We start from the raw sequence: 21,204 nt of genomic DNA on the forward strand, positions 1-21,204 counted from the left end.
AAGAAAAATATTGCTCACTTTTTTTACTTTTATTTTAATTAAATGTTTATGTCACCGAAAATATCAAGGACTCATGTCAGTTAGATACTGAAAGACTAGTCTGCTGTTATACTCTATCTTCTCAGATTTTATGCATAAATTGGCCTGTATTCCCCAAAAATTATATTTCCAATCGATTTAAATATTTAATTCTGATCGATATTTTATCTTTGATTAATTATAAATAAAAGGTATATTGAGAAAGTTTTACTCTCACAGTCATATCTACTCCCACTGATAACACTAGGAAAACATTTACGAAGACAATAGTAATTTAACAGGTGATTGATTATAAATCAAATAGGCAATGTTATAAGCATATCTTATTTTGAGAGTAGATAGTGCAATGAATGCGGCATTAAATAAATATCTTCTGTGCATGACTGTGACTTTGAACTCCTTGATTACCATTCTCCTGATGTGACGAATTCTGACAATCATCTGTTTTCAAAACAAAAAAAAATAACACTTGGCTGATGATATTATACTTGCGGTTGGTAAAGTTTTTGATTTATAAGAATGATTATGTTTCTGAATTTTTTTAGATGAGGATTAATAGTTCGTATTATTTGAACCATTCAGCCTAGTGTTCTCATCTTGCACATATGCCAAAAAAGAAAAATAACTAAGCAGACTAAGCCTGGATTTTAATAGCATTTGGGAGCCTTTAATTATAGAAAAAACAAATATTATACATCTTTAAAATTTTGTCAATTATCATTAGAAGTGCCTACTCTTTGTCAACCAATTTTTTCACAAATTCAAAAGTAAAACCATAAAATAGATCCTAACTCACAGAATACGAAAATATCTATGGAATCAGTAATTTTTCTCTTTTCTTTTCCAAACCACAACCAACACGCCTGAAGATGGCTGAAGCACAAGTCGACCGAAACGTTGCACAAATAATACTCAAGATGAGAACACTAGTCCGATCAATACAAGTAACATAAATTGTATATTACATTGGTTTCTTCATAATATCCCTTTGGAACTTTGACCTTGGATTAAACAATATGAGCAAGTATTACAACATAGTAAAACAGATGCTGTATATAAAGGAGTACAGATGTTTTTTACGAGCTTTACATACCCGGTATTGTCTTGGACTCTTTTTCTTTTTTTTTTTACTTTCATTTTTTGTTCTTGCTACCAAACCTTTCCATATTTTTAACCATGCCATTTTTTTTTTCCAAATTTTGTGATTTTTAAACTTAAATTTAATTATTATATTATTGTTTTACGATTGTTGTATGAAGGTAATATTTTGTTCTTTATTCCTAAAATTATTGGATATAAACTGATTCCAAAACGTTTAATCTTTGAGTACATGCTGATTTGCTAAGAATTTTATAACCAAAAGTTACTTTCTATTCAATAGCTTAAATGCTTTCAAATTTCAATTTTCACAAAGTAATTCATTCCTTGTTTTTCAAGTTAACATATGAAAACTTGTGTAATGGATTTAACTTCATAATTAAATGATGCTTTTAAATAAGATTTTTAGTACTTTATTGCATTTTTGATTTCAATGATAAATTGATATTAAATCAAGAAAAAATAAAATGGAATTTACATTGGGGCACAAACAGGCACGCAAGCAATGGTAATGCAATTTTATGAATATATATATAATTGAAAAAGCACTCTTTACCATTTAAACTCAGGCTAAAATATTGCAGGAGTATGCCAATTTTAAAATGGCTCAAAGATGTAACTCGTTGTGTTGCCTATTAGTTTAGTAGAAAACTCTAAACATACTAATATGTACGTACAAGTATTCTTGCTTTATATGCAAGAAAAATACATGCTCTAGAAGGATAAAATTAATTATCCAAACCGAACTGTTTTGCATCACTTTTGTATTCTCTTATAAAGAAAACTCCAGATATAATGCTTTTAATCCGTGTGTCTAGAATCCTTATTGCAATTTTGATCAAAATCCATCATAGTATTCCGATTTTAGATAATGTCTGAAATTAAAGGCTTAAGCTTAAGAGATCTTTAAAGAAAAATTGAAATTCAGGGAAACTTGCTCAGTTAGTGGTCAAATTTAATGCACATCTGAAATATTTGACTATTCAAATGGAGGTTTTACTCATATTATCCCCTATAAAACCCCTTAAAATATTACAAAGAAATTAAAAGTTGGGAGTATTTATTAATTGATGCCTAATACCTACTGTTAAAATGTTACAAAAAATCAGAGTGGTTTTTTAGTTTTTCACAAAGACCTTTCATCCTTTTTTCCCCAGTTAGCATAAAATTGAACTAAATATAGTCCACATTTCAAAAATCTTAGAAACCTAGAAGTTCTCATCTCAAATTAATAATGATCATTTAATTAATTAAAGATTGAATCTTGTGCATACAAATATATAAAGATATACATATTCCTAACTTGATAAAGATAATAATATATAATGTTAACTGAATTCTGCAGCAAGTCAACTTAAACTTTATCATTAGCAGTCAATGTTACAGAAAATAGCCTTTGTAGTTTTACTATCCCAGAGGTTGTTATCCTTAATGCATTTGCAGACAATAAGGCTCTTTCTAGTAATGAACTAAGCATGGTTGAGTGGGAATATTTGTGATGCATTATGTAAGTGTGCACTGAACTAGTTATAAATGAAATATATAATATAGGCAATGTTATATGATTTCATTATGCAAGGCTTCATAGGAACACAGCAAATAATATCAGTAGATTATAAAAGCGTTTTATTAGTGATAGCTGGTTGAGCATTTTCACCTTCTGTACATAGAAACGTTTGTGTTTCTTCATCAAACAAATCTGATAATATTCTATATCTCTAGAAAGCTACCGTTCACTTATACATGGAGCATTGTTGGCACATCTGGGTTGGTGCATATACCACTAACCTTTCCCTCTTAGACCGGGTGCAAAAAATGTTTAAAATCTAATGGGTCCCGGAATATCTGCCAAGCTCCAACTTCTGTCCCATCACAACAATGTTGCATCTCTGTACCTGTTTTACAACTACTTTAATGGAATGTGTTCTGATGAACTCCTTGTTCTTGTGCTCCCTCAACATACATACTCACGACTAACCCAACAAGCAGCAAATTTTCATCTCTTCATTGCTGTGATCCCTAGATGCCGGAAAGCTTTCTACTCTAATAGTTTCTCCCGTTCGGACTGCAAGACTTTAGAATTCCCTCTGTTTCTTGCTTCCTTATTATTAAATACAACATAAGACATCCTGCTGCTCTTCCTCCAACAGTCTCTCGTTGAATATGGTTCCAAATAGTAGTGCCCTACATCCAAGTGAAAATACACCTTGTTTTTGGTTTTTAAAAAATGTATAATCTATATATCTATAAAAATGAGAATGAGTGTATGAGGACACTTCTCAACTTATATACGCAACAAATTTTCGATCTACAGAATTGACATTTAATATATAGGGTATTAAGATGTGGAAAAATCTTTTAATCCGTTTTCATCCGGAAAAAAGAGCAACTAAGGGGTCAAAATTGAAAAATTATTTCTTGGATATCATTGGACTTTTATCTGTTTGTCAACTGTTTGATAAAGTTTGAAAACACTTTTTAAAGATCTTGGTAAGCTGATCTAATGATTATCATACTTGACTCACTGTCTTTAGGTTTTGGTTTCGATCTCAGCTCGCGCTTTTTTTTTTTTTTCTTACGAAGAAGTGAACTGTTTAGAAAAAACATAATACTCGCATGCACATGTCTCGGTTTCTTCCCTTTTTTTTTTTAATTTAATTTTTTCAGTGAAATTTAATGTAACGTTTAATGCCGGGCAATGTCGGGTATATCTACTCTGATATAGATTAAAAAGAAATTCTAATTAGTATTTCTTAACTATATAGAAAGAAACGATGTTTACTAGTGTTAATTGCATGCTTAATTCTCAATGATTTTTCAGATTGTATTTATTTGCATTAGCGCAAGGGCAAAGTTGAACACAGTCAACTTTTAATGTGTGGGAAAACACAGCTTTCCAAAAAGAGGTCCTTTGGATTGGGACAAAATTATAAATTGCTTAAGCCAAGCATGATTTCTCCTTCATTGACGGAGGGAAGAAATTATGAAGTTTTATATAAAAACAGACACAAAACTCTGATTCTATCCAAAAAGCCAATGATTTTAAAGATAAGCTATTTCATAATTAATATGCATTATTTTCTCAGAAGTTTATTTATATCAAAGAAGTAATTGTCAAAATCTAAAAATGTTCGACAATCGATTTTACCTTTAATATTTGAAGATTAAAAATTCAAAACAAAAAGAGATGAAAGTGGAGCAATTTATTTGTGTATATAAAAAAACCAACAATATTTGTTTACAATGAGAAGATTTAAAACAAATTCATCGATCTAGATCAAAGTAACTGCCAATATTTTTTGGAGACTTTATAAAACATGTTTTTATGAAAATAAACTAAGCAGTAATTATACATGATTTTACTTAAGCAACAGAAAGATAAATAGAACAATGAAACTGACTGATTAGCAAGAAAAATTACATGTTAAAATATGACAAATGAATTCATACAAATTTGATGACTTATTTGCATACAAACTAGTGTCTTCAGGTGTTGTTGATGATGATGCTAATCAGAAAAGATGTATCAAAATTATTAGAATTTTACTGCTCTAAAAATTTTAATTCTTTGGAAAAAGTTTTTATGCTTCAAATTCTTTATATATTCAAATATTTATTCAAGGTGTTTGATTGTTTTGTAGAGGAAAATTGTTTTTGTTTTTTTACTCTTCGGAACATGATTGAGTTTTGTACAGAAAAGAAACATCAATTTTTGGTGCATTTTAGGTCAGGAAGAAAGTATGTTTAGACAGCTTGATTTGGTAGCCGCAGGATTAATGATGATCAAAAAAGATATAGGATGATGATATCTCAAAAAAGACAAAGTTATCTTGATGTTCTAAAAAATTAAAATATCTTTCTTATTTCTAAAAAATTTTTAAAAATCTTTCTTATTACTAAAAAAATAAAAAAAAATTCTTATTTACAAAAAAATTAAAATTCTTATTTCTAAAGAAATTAAAATTCTTTCTTATTTCTAAAAAAAATTAATATTCTTATTTACAAAAAAAAATCAAAATTCTTTCTTCTTTCCAAAAATATAATTCTTCTTTTTAAATAAAACTTCTTTCTTTGTAAAAAATTAGATTTCCTATTTCGATAAAATTAAAATTCTTATTTTCAAATAATTAAAATTCTTATTTTCAAATAATTTAAATACTTATTTCAAAATAATTTAAATACTTATTTCTAAAAAAAATAAAAATTCTTATTTCTAAAAAAATTAAAATTCTTATTTGCAAAAAAAAATAATTTTTTTTTCTTATTACCAAAAAGTAAACTTGTTAAAATTATTTCTAAAAATACAATTCTTTCTTATTTTGTAAGAAAATGAGTCAAATCAAGCAATACCTTTTCAACTGTTGTCCGCAAACTGGTACATCTGCCAAAATCAGCACAGGTTATATCCAAAGTGACTGGTGGGTCATATTCCTGAAAATATAAAGAATAAAAATGCTAAATATTCTCATTCTATCAAGATGTGCAACTTGTGATTAGGACATCCAAACGAATCTCTTAGGTATTATCTTTTTTTATTTTTATTTATTGTCATTTTTTTTTTTTTTTTTTTGCTTCATAGCGAGATTCTACAACTGTTCTGGTAGCAAATTTCACTCTATAGTTTATATTAGCTTTTTTTTAAAGTGTTCTTTTATATCAGTTGTCAGTTGTGCTGTTCGTTGTTTCATCTCACAGTGTATACACCCTTTGCCAAATTGTACAGATTCATTAAAATTTTTTTATTTCTTCAAGTCCTTTCCTCGGCTTGACATTCACAGGCGATATGGACAACTACACTGAGGACATTGCCAATATTGCTGCAAAGAAAATAGGCTCCCTCTACCATGCTAGAAAATTATTCACACCTGAGAGTATACTATACTTTTCAACTCAACAAAGCCATCATTAGCCCAAGCATGAAATATTATTACCACTAGTCTCTCCCTCTTAGATACGGTCCAAAACAAATCTCAAATCTAATAGGTTCTGTACTATCAGCTAAGTTCCACTCTCTATCCTATCGTTGCAATGTTGCATCACTGTGCTTATTTTACAAGTACTTTAATGGCATGTTCTATAATGAACTCATAGGTCTTCTGTCTCTTCGACATGCTTACTTCCGATTAACTTGACAAGCAGCAAAATCTCCCTTTCACTGATGTGATCCCTAGATGCTGGAAAGCCTTTTACTCTATTAGTTTCTTTGATCGCAAATTTTAGTTACTTATGTCCAAGTGACAATACATATGTACATAAATCTAAAACAACGGCAGAATCCTTAGAAAACGACCTCCAGACCATAGTGGAATGTGGCCGCAAATGGATGGTAACATTTAATGCTAGTAAGACTAAACTGCTCTCCTTTAACAATTACAAGAAGCCTCCCCAACCACCAATATCCATAACACCTTACCTGAGAATTCTTCCTTCGAACTCCTCGACCTAACATTCAAGGACAATGTGAACTAGAACAAATACATTGAGGACATTGCAAAGGCTGTTGCAAAGAAGATGGCTTCCCTCTATTGAGCTAGAAGACTACTCACATCCGAGAGCATCTTGTACCTCTACAAGTCCACCATTTGCCCATGCATGAAGTATTGTTGCCACATCTGAGTTGGTGCATCTACCACTAGCCTCTTCCTCTGGGATAGGGTAAAAAAAAGAGTTTCAATCTAATAGGTCCTACTTTGTCAACTCAGATCCAACCTCTGTCCCATCGCTGCAATGTTGCATCTCTGTGCCTGTTTTACAAATATTTTGATGGAATGTGCTCTGATTAACTTATTGCACTTGTACTGCCTTGACGTAATATCAGCGACAAACCCGCTTAGCAACAAAATTACACCCCTTCACTGTTGAAGTCCTTAAATGCTAGAAAGCTTTCTACTCTAATAATTTCTTCCCTCACACAGCTAGACTTTCAAATTCCCTTCCTAATACCTGCTTCCCAGACTGTACTGATATGCAGAAGTTTAAATGTAATGTAAACCAACATCTTGTTAATCTTTCATAGGAATGGTCCCAAATTAGTAAAAAAAAACAAAAAAACGCTTCGTTTGAGGTGAAAAAGAGTAAAAAAACATAGCATTGAATACGGTTTTATCAAACGATGATAAACTGTTTTTATAAGGTTGTTCAAAGAAACAGGAGAGGCCAAATGAGGTGCTCAGTATCTTTTTTACCCGTTGTGTCAACTGTCTGAGTGCTGCCAAGCTACTTCAGTCTATAGACTAATTTGAACTCCGTGACATTTATATGGATTGAAGTTATCCAAAGTTTAATTGTGTTAATGCATTCAAATAAAATTTCATCCTTCATGCAGTTGATCATCATTTCAAATGACAATTCGGAAGAAAAGTAATTAGCAGATGAGTGAACCACCTGCAGTAGGTGCGTCATACTAGAATTGTCATATGCAGAGTGAAGGTCTCTTAATCAGGCATTCATGGTTTGATTAAAAATTATAAAAAAAATATTATTGCTAACACATAAGAATATCTTTAGTTCCAATGAGTTCATATTGATTGTCTGTATTTTTGATTCTGTTACAGTGGGAATATAAAGCCGGGAAGAGTTGCTATTGTATTCGAAGAGTATTCTTGGAGATACTGTATTTTTTTCAGGTCACAATTTTTGGGGGTTACATTTAAATTGCGCTTACATAAGTTGTTTTTTTTTTTTTAACATATTTCAGAGGTTTCGTTGACTTCATATTTTAACTAACATTATTTGGATTAACGAGTTTTGTTTAAAATGATATTGGTGATAAATGCTTAGTTTGATGTCTCCTCATTCATTATCTACAAAGGAAGGAACTTTAAACGAACCAAAGCATATCTTTTTATTTACAACTCTTCATTGTGTTTTGATATTTTTTTCTATTAATGTATGAGTTGAAATGTGCACAAGTGGCCATTCGTACTAACCTTAATTGTTAAAATTTTTCTTTTTTCTTTTTACAAAAAAGTCACAACTTATCAAGGTCCGGAGACCACTCGTGGATAAGGGCTAATAAGTGTATGGTAGTCAATGGGACAATATCATAGTAATCATTAGTCGTGGAAATTTGGTAAATTGGATTACTTAAGAGAACGGCTCATCAGGAACTTGTTTACGTTAAACTTGAAGACGACCATATTGTGGTCAACTGGAAAGCAGACCAGTGGAACAGAGTTCCACAGGCGTGCAGTTCTAAGAAAGAAGCTTTGTTCATGGAATCCATGGAATTAGGTTTAGACACAGATAAAGAGTGTGGGGGAATTATTGATAGTAATTTGGGCTAGACAAGTGTTTTTCGTGAAAGTTTGGCCAAGGTGGACCATAGATTGGAGCTTAGACGAGCACTTGCTATGAAAATAGCGATAGAGCAGAGACAAACTTGCAAAGTTTCTTTTGTGGAAAAGAGGTTGCAAGGAAGAGAAAAGGGCATCCGAAACCAAGCTACAAAGTCTATTTTGAACATGTCAAGGCAAAGATAAGTGCTTCTAGCAGCTCCTGCTCAGATGTGAAAACTACTCCATTCTTGGATGTACTTGGCTCTTATACAGATAGAGAACACTAGACGATCATAGACACACTCATAAAAGTTGAGTAGCCGACCAGTTATAATCGGTCGAAGCACCTGGGGTAGCGAAAAGTTCAACGCCTATCAAATATAAGGAATGTAGGACCAGCAAGCAGCTTTCTGGTAGAGAATCATCCAAAATAAAGTTGCTGAATGACATCAAGATTTTTTGATTCATTGAGATGAATCTTCATTGCAGCTTCCTATGAAACAAGACTAAAGATGGACCAGGTATATTTCACCATTACCTGTGGTTTATCTGAGTGTGCAAATAAATATATAGTATCTCACATATATAAAGTACTAGCAAGGATAACCGGCAAAAGTGTAACATATTTCTATTCAAATTTTTATCTCTCAGATTTTAAATTTATTATATAGCATATTCAGACGTGTGGATTATTTTTTAATTGGTTTTCATCCGGAAAAAAGGACTGCTAAGGAGTCAAAATTGAAAAATTAGTACATGAAGGTCGTCAGGTTTTTTTTTTTTGGTTGCTGTTTCATGAATGTGCATGCATGCATGGTTCACCTGACAGATTCATCATGTTAAAAATAAGTAGGTTTGAAAACACTTTTTAAAAACTGTGTAAAGCGGGTCTATTAGTTACTATAATTGGCTCACTGTCTTTAGGTTTTGATTTTGATCTCAATGCGAGTATTTTTTTTTTACTTATAAGAAGTGAACTGTTTAGAAAAAACATAATACGAGAATGGGTTTGTGTGCGAGTCATACTCTTAACCTACCTACTCAACGAATTTTTGATCTACAGACTTAAAATTTGGTATATAGGGTATTCAGACTTGTGGAAAACTTTTTAATCAGTTTTCAGCCCCCCAAAAATAGAAGGGCTGCCAAGGGGTCCAAATTTAAAAATTCTTTCTTGAGGATCATCAGATTTTTATCTGTTTGCCAACTGTCTCATAACTGCACATGCACAAATTGTTCACATGACAGCTTCCTTATGTTAAAAATAAGTAGGTTTGAAAACACTTTTTAATAAATGTGGTAAACTGGCCTGATGGTTATCGTACTTGATTCACTTTCTTTGGGCTTTGGTTTCGATCTCAGCTCGAGTATTATTTTATTTACTAAAAATGAACGGTTTAGAAAAAAAAAACATAATACTTGCATGCACGTCTCAGTTTCTTTTGTTTTTTTTTTTTTACTTCATTTTTTTTTAAGGAATTTCACGTTATGTTTAATACCAGGCAACGCTGATTACATCTACTAGTATGTATATATATCTATAATATAAATATATATATAAATGCAAAGCAACTTCTAACCGAATAGAGCACTATCGGAAGCGGATACAGTTTATATAAAAGACATTAAGATTACTTTCTTATAGTTTGTGTAGCTGTTTTGGTACCATGGGAGGTACCACGTAAATGTTGTCAACATCTCTAAATAAGAGTGTTTCTATGGAACGAACTTGATTCTAACTCGATACACCCAGATTGTCAATCAGTGTCGTTAACCGCGTAGCCACCGTCACTTCCCTGATGCAGCTGATAGAAGTTCTGACTGTAGAAATAAATCATCGAAGTTAGATTCTAGTCTAAAGCACTTTACCCTCTTGCCACTCTAGAGAACTGTGATATAGCTAAAGAATATTATGAGAGGATTGAAATTGATTCATGGTGTAAACAAAATATGATTACTTATAGGTTGAGTGGTTTCGATTGTGTTTTCTTGAATTAAAGAAAAAAAAACTGACTCCTAATGCGACTATTACTCAGACTCCACATCCACAAAGCTTCTGTTGATTAATAAAAAGACTGGCAATCCGAAATGAGATATTATATTTAGACAGACTTCTATTTAGAAGTCTTATTCAAACTGGGCGTCATTAGTTTTACAAAGCGAATTAATCAAGCAGACAGTAATTAAAGATTCTTTAATTTCTATGCAATTACCATCTGAATGGCAATCCCTTCAAACAGAGCGGACATAAGTAATTGAGAGAAACCGTATTAGAAAGCAAATCAGGAAACTTTAAAGCCAATCGCTAGCTATGAAACAATTATGAAACTTTTGTTTCGAGATATCGAGACACAAGTGATTTTTCGAATGAACAATTTACAAATAATAACATTCCGCTATTTGATTAGTCTAACTTGAAGGATTTATTTATGGCAGATTATGCTAACAAGTTTAATCAGTTTGATTCTTTTACAGCAGTGTGGAGTTAAACCGAAATAAATAACTTTATACAAATATAACAAAAATCGAATCCACTTTCATATCTATATGATTATAACACTGTTGAAACATGCAATTGGAGTGGAAATTAATAATCATGTTTTTATTTATACATTTTCTATAAACTATGCTGATCGCTCCTGTTATGAAAAGATATTTATATATTATCTTGAATAGCTGTAAACAATGTTAATACTTTTCTGCATAATTTTTATTTGGGTCATAATTTGAAAATGATTGAAATCGTCATTATATATAATATTATTTTATTCAATTTAGGAAAACAAAATTACCATAAGTCCCTACAATAAATTTACTGTTTCAGTCTTAAAAGACATCATCAGGCGACAAGAGACATGTGATCTTATTCAATGCCAGTCAATGAAAAAGTAGTAGTTCAGTATTTAGTCAGATAGAGCTGAGTATATACATACGCACACACACATATACACATTATATATATATATATATATATATATATATATATATATATATATATATATATATATATATATTACATACACACTCAACTTTATCTCACTAAGTACTGAACTACTAACTTTTCATTAACTGACTGGCATTGAATAATACCACATGTCTCTTGTTGCCTAACAATATCTTTTAAGACTGAAATAGTAAATTTGTTGTAGTGATTTATGGTAAATTTGTTTTCCTAAATTGAATAAGATATATATATATATATATATATATATATATATATATATATATATATATTTATTCTATTTTACTAAATACTGAAAGTATTAGTAAGTTAGTAAATATTAGTAAGATAGTATTAGAAAATATTAGTATGATAGTACACCACATATATACAGTTTGTCCAAAAAGTCACTGAAGGGTTTTGAACTTAAATAGATTCTTTATTTTTTGATGATATCTTTCTGTAATTTTAACACAATCTGACTAAGGAAAAAAATACATAGAAAATTCAAACAATCTTTGTTTATAAAAAATAATGTCATTAAAATGTTGCCTATTTTCAGCTTCGCATATTTGTGCTCTTTCCAAAACATTTTCTATGAGAGATTGCAGAAGAAAAAGTCGGGGCTAGTCAAGTCTGGGGAACGTGCTGGCCGTTTAACATTGCCATAGCGAGACATAATGTTGTCGCCAAAGTGCCTGAGAAGCTTCATGGTGTCTCTTGCCATATATTCCATTGTCCCATCTTGTTGGAACCACAATCCACTCCTATTTTGAGTTTGTGGGTGCAAGAAGTCTGTAATCATAGTCCAATAACAGTGACAGCATTTTCGTCTTGATCTTCAAAAAATAATGTCAAATAATCTTCTCTTCCATTACTGCAAACCATACAGTGCACTTTATTTTTTATTTTTTTTACAAACGAGTCACCACTTATCATGGCCAAGTCGAGTATAAGGGTTAATGGGAATACATTAGTCAATGTGATTATAGCATAGTAATCATAAATAGTGGAAATTTTGTAAATTGGATTATTAGAAGACACAAGTTCCCACTTATTTGGGCTCATCAGTTAGACATATCCGAACCCAGGATTCGAAACCTGAGCTTCTTGTATGCAAGGCAAGCCCTGCCAACTGAGCAAACGCCCCACACACAAGAAAGTCTATTAACTAATACAGATCAAGCAAACTGCAGTGAAATTCAACTGCAGAATCTGGTTGGATAACCACGTCCCTTATTGAGACACAATAGGTCTATTCCACGGTCGGATTTCGTCGCAATTTGCTTGATCTGTATTAGTTACTAGACTTTCTTGTGTGCGGAGCATTTGCTCAGTTGGCAGAGTGCTTGTTTTGCATGCAAGAGGCTCAGGTTTCGAATCCCAGGTTCGGATATGTCTAACTAATGAGCCTTTTGCGAAGGGCGAAACTTGAGTCTTGGACTTCCGGTTTATTGGCTGTCATGACTCTTGTGAGCTGCGATGTTGTTTTGCTGTGGAAATAATTATAATCTCTAGCATTCTGATATATATATATATATATATATATATATATATATATATATATATATATATATATATGTATGTATATAAACTTATATGTATTATACTGAGTTCGTGTAGTTCAGTAAATTTTCATATACCAATAGGTTTTAAGCCAAAAAAGGTTGACTTAAGGATTAAGCTACAAATTTATCATATTTCATAATTGAGCATTAATATACTGTGTGTGCAAAATCAAGACTTCAAGACAAGGTGCTGATGGCAACGAAAAGTGTATTTGATTTTATGTTACAATTGTTTCAATGTCCAGTTCGACAATTTAAAGCATTATATCGTTTGAAAATTTTCAAAAACCAGCATTTTTTCAGACTTTATGATTAAACACACTTTTGGCAATGTAGCATTTTTTTTTAATAGAAAGAAAAAGGAGGTGGGGGGGTCCCTAACGGGAAAAATATACAAGAAACATTTACCTTGGTTGTGGTTACGGAAAAGCCCATTTAAATATTAATGTATTGCCTAATTTTCGTACCCTTATTTAAGAACAGAGTTATGTGAAGTTTCTACGGGGAGCCTTAAGCCATTCAAAAAAGAAATTTTTTTTTTTAAATATATCCCATTTGTTGGGTTCCTAAATTCCTTTATTTCCCGATGATTGATTTTTTGTAAAAGGAATTTTTAAAAATTTGGTATCTATATTTATATTATGTTTGTAACAACCTTGTTACGGTTAGTTTTAGTTTCGTATTAGTGGCAAGTAATGTTTATAGATTATCGTTTTATTGGTACATGGATATAAGACCGTTTCAGGTTAAGAATTTGATTGAATATGAGAATAAAGTAAAATGGGTGTATTAAATATATATAAACCTTGTAGGACATTTCGGGTGAAGTGTTCTAATCTATTTACTGTCTGAAAATTCATAGTTATTCTACTGAAAAATGTTTTTGTGTCGTTGCTTGGGATGGTTTGAAGGGAGATAATCCAATTAAGTTGTTAAGTACTGCTAGTTAATTCTGTTTGAAACTGGGTCGATTTTGTTTCTTATAATGATTAAAGGGAGGTAATTTAGGCCGTTTGTGTTTTCATTTTATTGATTACTCGAAGGCGACTATGATTTAATAATTAATTTAATCGGATGGGTCCAGAACGTGCTACAATGGCTTGTTTAACAATTAAATATATAAACTATGTTCTTGATCTAAAGGAATGGGATGTGTTTAGCCCGCATCTGTTATTAATCATTTGTGCTGCTCCTGTCATATAGTTCGCGCGTTGTGTTCTTGGGTTGTCTAAATAAATAAAATATTGTATGTCCTCTAATTACTATTCTTACAACAAAACCAGCCACGGCTCCAAGTGTGCTTTACTCCAGTGGGACAATGTCTACTCCTATATTTATCGGTGAAAAACACTTAGACCATGGAGTGAAGTAGAAGAATAAGTAAGCATGGATTCTACCAACCTAGGGTGATTTGAAGATGGTGTTACTAATTTTACCGTTAATACTGCTACGAATGAATACAAGAATGGTTGCCGTTATGGAGAAAAAAAAAACCCAAAAAAACACATTCTTAGATGGGCTATATACTTTATTTATATTTCTTGCCCGGTTAAGAAGAAGGGAAACTATATTCACATGTTAGATTTGGATCCTTCATTTATATTGTAGCAGTTCTACCAATTTAACTCTATGTTAAAATATAATCCTGGCATCCGATGATCCTTATTGTTGTAAAAAGGTTATGCCTCAGTTACATTTAAGGCGTGATAGCAGAAATCTATTTCTATGAAGGCATCCCTGTATGGCATTAAATCTTTTATTCAAAATTTCCTCTTTGGAGTTCACTATGTAGAAGGCTTCCAATAAACATAGATTGCACCGTTTTGATTTCCCAGGGCTGTACTTCCTCCCCCTGTCCACTACTGACCATTTTAATTCAAAATATATATTATTTCTGTTAAGTTCCCTAATCCAGTCACCTAATGCAGTGGTATTTTTCTTTTTGTTTTTATTTCTAATGCTTATTTTTGTGATCACCCCCCTGCTGTCATTTACGGCATCTCTATTAGTTTCTATCTCAGGTTCCTTTTTGAATGATACTACGTGATTTCTGTATCTGTCCTTAAATACTGTTCCCGTGGCTCCCAGATATATCTTCTTAGAGTTATCGGTTTTTATCTCATATTTGTACTCTATTTCCGAGGTTAAACATTTCCCATCCAGTGGAAATTTTCAGGTATTCTGCAATTACATTTTCTGTTTGGTATACTTTCGTTTGATGCTAGTTTGTTGTTATTCCTTATTTTGCTGATTTTTCTATGGTTGGAGCTAATTATAGTGTTAGTTAAGTTTCTGGACGTTGAGAAAGATAATTTTTGATGTGCTGGCTGAATGGTGGATTGAACCAAAGCTGTCTCTTGTGTCTATTTCTCTTATTAATGGTACCACCCTCATCCTTCCCTGTTTTGCTGTTATTATTTCCCCCCTCTGTTTCTATTCTTATGATCATTTTCAACGTTTTCCTTATTGGTCTTAGGTTTTTTCTAGCTCTCACCAAGTTTTAAAAAATTCTTTTTACAAAAAATCAATCATCAGGAAATAAAGGAATTTAGGAACCCAACAAATGGGATATATTTAAAAAAAAAAATTTCTAAACTCTCCAAGTCAGTGCTTGACATCCTAACAATCGTTAAGACAACAGGGCCAGAACGAAAAGAATAATAGAAGAAAAGATCGAGAAGAAATTCATAACAGACACAGGTCGTCGAGGAGGAGCGCTTCTTATTAAATATTAAGCTACTCGGTTTTGCAATTTAATGATTAACCTTTGTGCCTAATTCGAAGAGTTTCATATATATATATATATATATATATATATATATATATATATATATATATATATATATATATATATACACACACACTACAAATTTCCAGTTTCTTCAACGGCTTTCTTTTTCTTTTCGATACTTTTTTGTGATCAAGAGCGGAGGTCTGCTTGAAGTATAAAAAATATCAATAAAAATATTAAATACAAAAAGTAATATCCTTTTTCATGCTTAAAAAAATGCACCATAACCTTTAAATCACTATCCTAGAAGCATACGTGGACTTTTAACACACACACACACATATATATATATATATATATATATATATAAAATATAAATATAAATCACTATGAAAATATATAAATGTTTATATCTTTCTTTTCTGTATTTATTATCTATTTGTTAACTTGTAGAAATACAAAAAGTCCTTTGAAAAAAAACGAAAATTTTCTTAGCAAAACCACTTATGTTCGACCGATCCTTCGGTCTTCTTCAGTGTGAATGATGGAAACGGAAGGGCAGGATTAGCAGCAGGAGTGGAACGAGTATAGCCATCTATCTGAATATGACCCTCCCAATATTTTTGACTTGGAATGGTCAACAACTTGTGTGGCCTCTATTCAAAACCAACTCTTTCATAAACTGTTGAATTGGACACCCTCTCACTCCGCATACACACTGGCATATGTAAACATACATACGTACATTACCAGACAGGCTTCTACACGTACCCGTACACACACAGAATATACACACACACGTTTATAGACGTACGTACACATATATATGGAGACTGATGAACAGATGTAGGCAGATCAGATAAGTGGAAATTTTAGCCAAAAAATGATGCTTCTCATTGGAATCATAACTTTATTATGGTTCTAGGTATGGGACGGGGTGAAAGGATAACTGCTTGTCTGGATTATCCACACGCATACACACACAAATTCTTTTTTCAATGACTTACTCTAGATTCTAATGTCTATCATTAATTGATATATTCACACATATATTTTAAAAGAAGACGAAAAATATACTTCTTTATTTTCATTTTTATTTACTTAATTTATTTCTATTTTTATTCAAACATAATAAAATATCAGTGAAAACCTCTTAGATTTCGAACTATTTGAGATATAACGTTTCTCTGTCCGTCTATGTGTCAATACGTCTCTTCTTCTCTTCTCCCACCCACATGCACACTCGTGTATATATATATATATATATATATATATATATATATATATATATATATATATATATATATATATATATACATAAAATGAGAGATATAAGGGGAAAGTATTGTTTTAAAATTAGAAGCCATCGCAAAAATTGGAAGCTCAATGTGCCGGTTAGAGAAATCAGAGGTTAATAACAATTAATGTTGGAAATAAAACGCAAAGTTAGATATATTGCAATGCTTAAACAAGGGGTTAAATAATAGCAATAATAATAATAATAAACTTTATCCCATATATCTTCAGAGGGGTATTATAGTCTATAAGGCTTGTGAAGACAGAATCAGTAATGCACCCACATATACACCTGTGCATATGCGTGCTCGGAATATGGAATTAAGTATAAGTTGAAAATTAAAATATGCAGAAACTTTAAAAAAACAACAAAAAAAACATTGCAAAAACAAAAGAAACTCTTAGTGAGAAACGCTAAGCCGTTCTTCCACCGTGCATACTCACTCTGCCCTGTGTCTTGTAGGAAAATGTTTTTGGTTGGTTTACGTTTTATAAAAGGAATAGTCATTTAGCAGTCCCAAATAATTATGGAGACCAGAAATGTGGGTGTTATGTCTCAGAATGAGTTTCTTTTCATGCTGTCTTCTTTTTATATATATATATATATATATATATATATATATATATATATATATATATATGGCTCTAACTGATGAGCCCAAATGAGGGCGAAACTCGAGTCTTGGACTTCCGGTTCTTTGACTGTCATGGCTCTTGTGGGCTGCGACGTTGTTTGGCTGTGGAATTTATTATATATACAATCTCTCACATTCTGAAAATCACACACACACACACATCTATATATATATATATATATATATATATATATATATATATATATATATATATAGGCATAAAATTGTTATTGATATAAGTCTGATTGAATACTATGGATTACGAAACGAAAAAATGTCATTGTCTGACATATATATATATATATATATATATATATACATATATATATATATACAGGGTGACCCCCCCAAAAAAAGCGGGCCCCGGGTACACTTTATGTGATACCTCCATTATTTATTTACCGATTGCCCGTATTTTACAGGACATGACAGAATCGATGACCATGAGTACGCCAAGATCCCAGTGGAAGCTGGGAAAAAGAATACACTGTGTTAAATTTTACTACAAGACAGACTCGTTTAAGGAAACCCAGAACAGTTTTATGTGTCAGCTCGAATGTGAAAAGGCTCCATCCCAAAACAGAATTCAGAACTGGGTGGACCACTTCGAGAAGTATGGGACAGTGGAGAACCTCAACATTGCCAGAGAGAATCATCCAAGCCACTCGGGACGTCCCAAGCAGCGAACAGCCGAGCTGTTCGAAAGAGTAAGAGAGTCTTTCCAGCAGAATCTGAAATGCTTAGTGTGTAAATGAAGTTAGTCTCTCGGTATGTCCCGTGAGACTTGCAGGAGAGTGCTGGTGAACAATATCAGGGCTTACCCATACAGAATACAGATGCTGTAGATCCTTACAGCCTCAGACAAGAAGTAGAGGAGGGCTATGGCAGTCAAAATGCTTGAGAAGATCGAGGAGACACCAAGTTTCCTTAACCTCCTTTGGACCTCAGATGATGCCCACTTCCATCTTGATGGAAAGGCGAACTCCAAGACAAATGTCTTCTGGGGATCCTCCAGACCCAATGAAGTAGCCACCAAGCCCCTGCACTCTCCTAAGTACACAGTGTGGGCTGCAATCTCGGCCAGAGGCATCATCGGACCAATCTTCATTGAAGAATCTGGCGCAGCAGTGACAGTCACCAAGGGGCTGTATGTGGAGGTCTTCAAAATCTTCAAGAGTGAGCTCCAGACCATCTACCCGTTGCTCATGAGCAAATTCTGGTTCCAGCAGGGCGGAGCAAGTTCTCACACGTCAAACCTGTCCCGAGATTGGCTGAAAGAGAACTTCGGAGGCCGAGTGATCAGTCTCAAAACTGATTTTGAGTGGGCACCCTATAGTCCGGACCTAAGCCCCCCAGATTTTTTTCTTTGAGGCTATCTTAAGGACAGAGTCTATGCAGGGAAACCCAGAACCATCATGGAACTCAAGGAAGCCATCAGGGAGGAGATGAGAGCCATTACCAATTCGGTCTGTAAGAACATCATGGACAACTTCATACTGCACCTCCAGAAATGCACAGAGCTAAATGGAGGCCATCTAGAACATATGCTGTAGAACGGAGCAAAAAAGGCCAAAGACCCTAGTGTTTTGATGTGATGTTTTGAATATAATAAACTAGTTATGACCACCAAAGTTTCATTTCATTCGGACAAAACACTAAGAAACGGGGCCTAATTAGAGTTGGCCCGTTTTTTGGGGTCACCCTGTATTGTATTGAATAATAATCTGGCATATATATCTTGCGTTGGATATGTGTATACAAGAGGCATTCCAAAAGTAATGTATCCTATTTTTTATTTCGTCTGAATAGATTAGAGGGTTTTGTAAATCGTAATGTTATAATGACTAAACTTATGCATTCAAGATCTGAAAGTTCCATCTCTCTGTTGCAGATATTGACGGTGTGAGACTTTACGAAAGCACTCCTGTCATAGACGTGCGTCATTGAATTACTGGCAAAAGTGCATTGAGAATGGTGGTGACTGTGTGGAAAAAATAAACTCTGGGTACAAAAGGTCGTTTGTTTTAATGATACCACTCCCGTCTTCGTAACTCTTCAACTTTATGAGTTAAAAATAGGAGGCTTTTAATTTGGAAGGACCCTTGTAGATATCTGATATTCTCATATATATATATATATATATATATATATATATTATTATTGTTCTGAACCAAAAGTATCGTGAATCACAAGAGCATGCGTTCTCACGAAATAACAATAATTTCCTGGTTTCAAATGGAAATAAATAATAAAAAATCATTCAAATGATTTATCAGTGCTGAATTCTATTTTGGACTTAAAAAAAAATCAATAAACAAAATTCTGAAAAACAACGATAGTGAACACCGTATAAAATGTACAATTTATTAACAAGGTATGAAAAGAACAAGTTAGAATAAAGAGGATATATTTTGTGTGGGTGAATGAGTAATGTTCTGATTTGTTGCAGATAGAAGTTTTAAGAGAGAGAGAAATTCTAGATATCACGATGTGCACTACAGCTTCAAGCAAAGACCTACTTATTAGCATTTCAATTCTTTTCTTTTTCTATAAATCTATATAAATAAAACAATATATGTATGTGCGTGTGTGTCTCTCTCTCTCTCTCCTTAACATTAAACCATAGATAGAACTAAACGAAAATTACATGTGCAGAGTTTCTTTCCTAGAACTGTTTATCCGTGGAACAATATCGTGTGTCATCTTCCCGGATGATTATATAGTATGGTCATTTTGAATATGTTTCTGCTGAGCTGCCTTCTTAAATAATCTAGTTCTACCTAAGTTCCACCATTACTGATCATGTTGTCTCACTATTTACCTAACACGTATTCCTTATTTTAGAGTGGCCTCAGCGTCTTAATAAGCAGTGAATCCACCCTACCAAGTAAAAGAAAAATGTAGTTAAATAATGTATAAGTTTATGGGAGTCAATCTTCAAAACCGAAGGAGTTTATGAACAAGGTGACAAGAGCTACAATATTGTGTGTGTGTGTGTGTGTGTGTGTGTATGTGTGTGTGTGTGTGTATCTAGTTCTACAATGTAGTAAGCGTGACGTATTAATATATAGATGTGCACAACTAAGGTCCGATTTTATGATCATCTGGGCAACATCTACACACAGGTGGCCTTTTGGTCAAGATCAAAGTGTAGTATCTATTCTTCAGATGCTGCACTTCTATTTCTTGTTCTCTTTCGGTGGAGGAGAAATCCTTCACGACTGAGACAATTTTAATTTTTGTACCTTTTCTCCACGTTAAAAAACGACCCTGGTGTCTAACTCTGTCCCGTGGGGAGGCATAGTAAATAGGTACACACAGGTGGATGGCGTTCTAGGACCAAAATGTAGCAACTTTTACATGGCCAATCTTGAAAACAAAATATTCAATTCAACATAAAAACCTTCCATTTACGTTCGTAATGGTGATAATATACTCATACTTGCTGATAACATTAAAGAAATAGGTGATTTAAAAAATACATTCCAAACTAATTCAGTCCTATGAACATAATACTAATGACAAAATCCCATTTTAGGATGTTCTCATCGATTCCAGTAACGATGAATTCATCACCTACGTGTTTACAGAAAACCTATATCCGTTAATTTCTGCATTT

General features: G+C 32.6%; 1 protein-coding gene across 1 annotated transcript in view; it reads right to left on the reverse strand.

The window, feature by feature from the left end:
- The window catches only part of LOC145292193 (cilia- and flagella-associated protein 65-like), a 2,765,874-nt gene that overhangs the window by 1,954,224 nt on the left and 790,446 nt on the right, over window positions 1–21,204 (reverse strand). The window contains exon 15 of the mRNA XM_080138498.1: window positions 5,488–5,568. Within this exon, the coding sequence (XP_079994624.1) occupies window positions 5,488–5,568 (81 nt within the window). The remainder of the gene's footprint in view (window positions 1–5,487; window positions 5,569–21,204) is intronic.

This window comes from Euprymna scolopes, chromosome 13 (genome assembly GCF_053919585.1).
Source record: "Euprymna scolopes isolate OS-2025 chromosome 13, ASM5391958v1, whole genome shotgun sequence".
In the NCBI taxonomy this organism is placed as follows: domain Eukaryota; kingdom Metazoa; phylum Mollusca; class Cephalopoda; order Sepiida; family Sepiolidae; genus Euprymna; species Euprymna scolopes.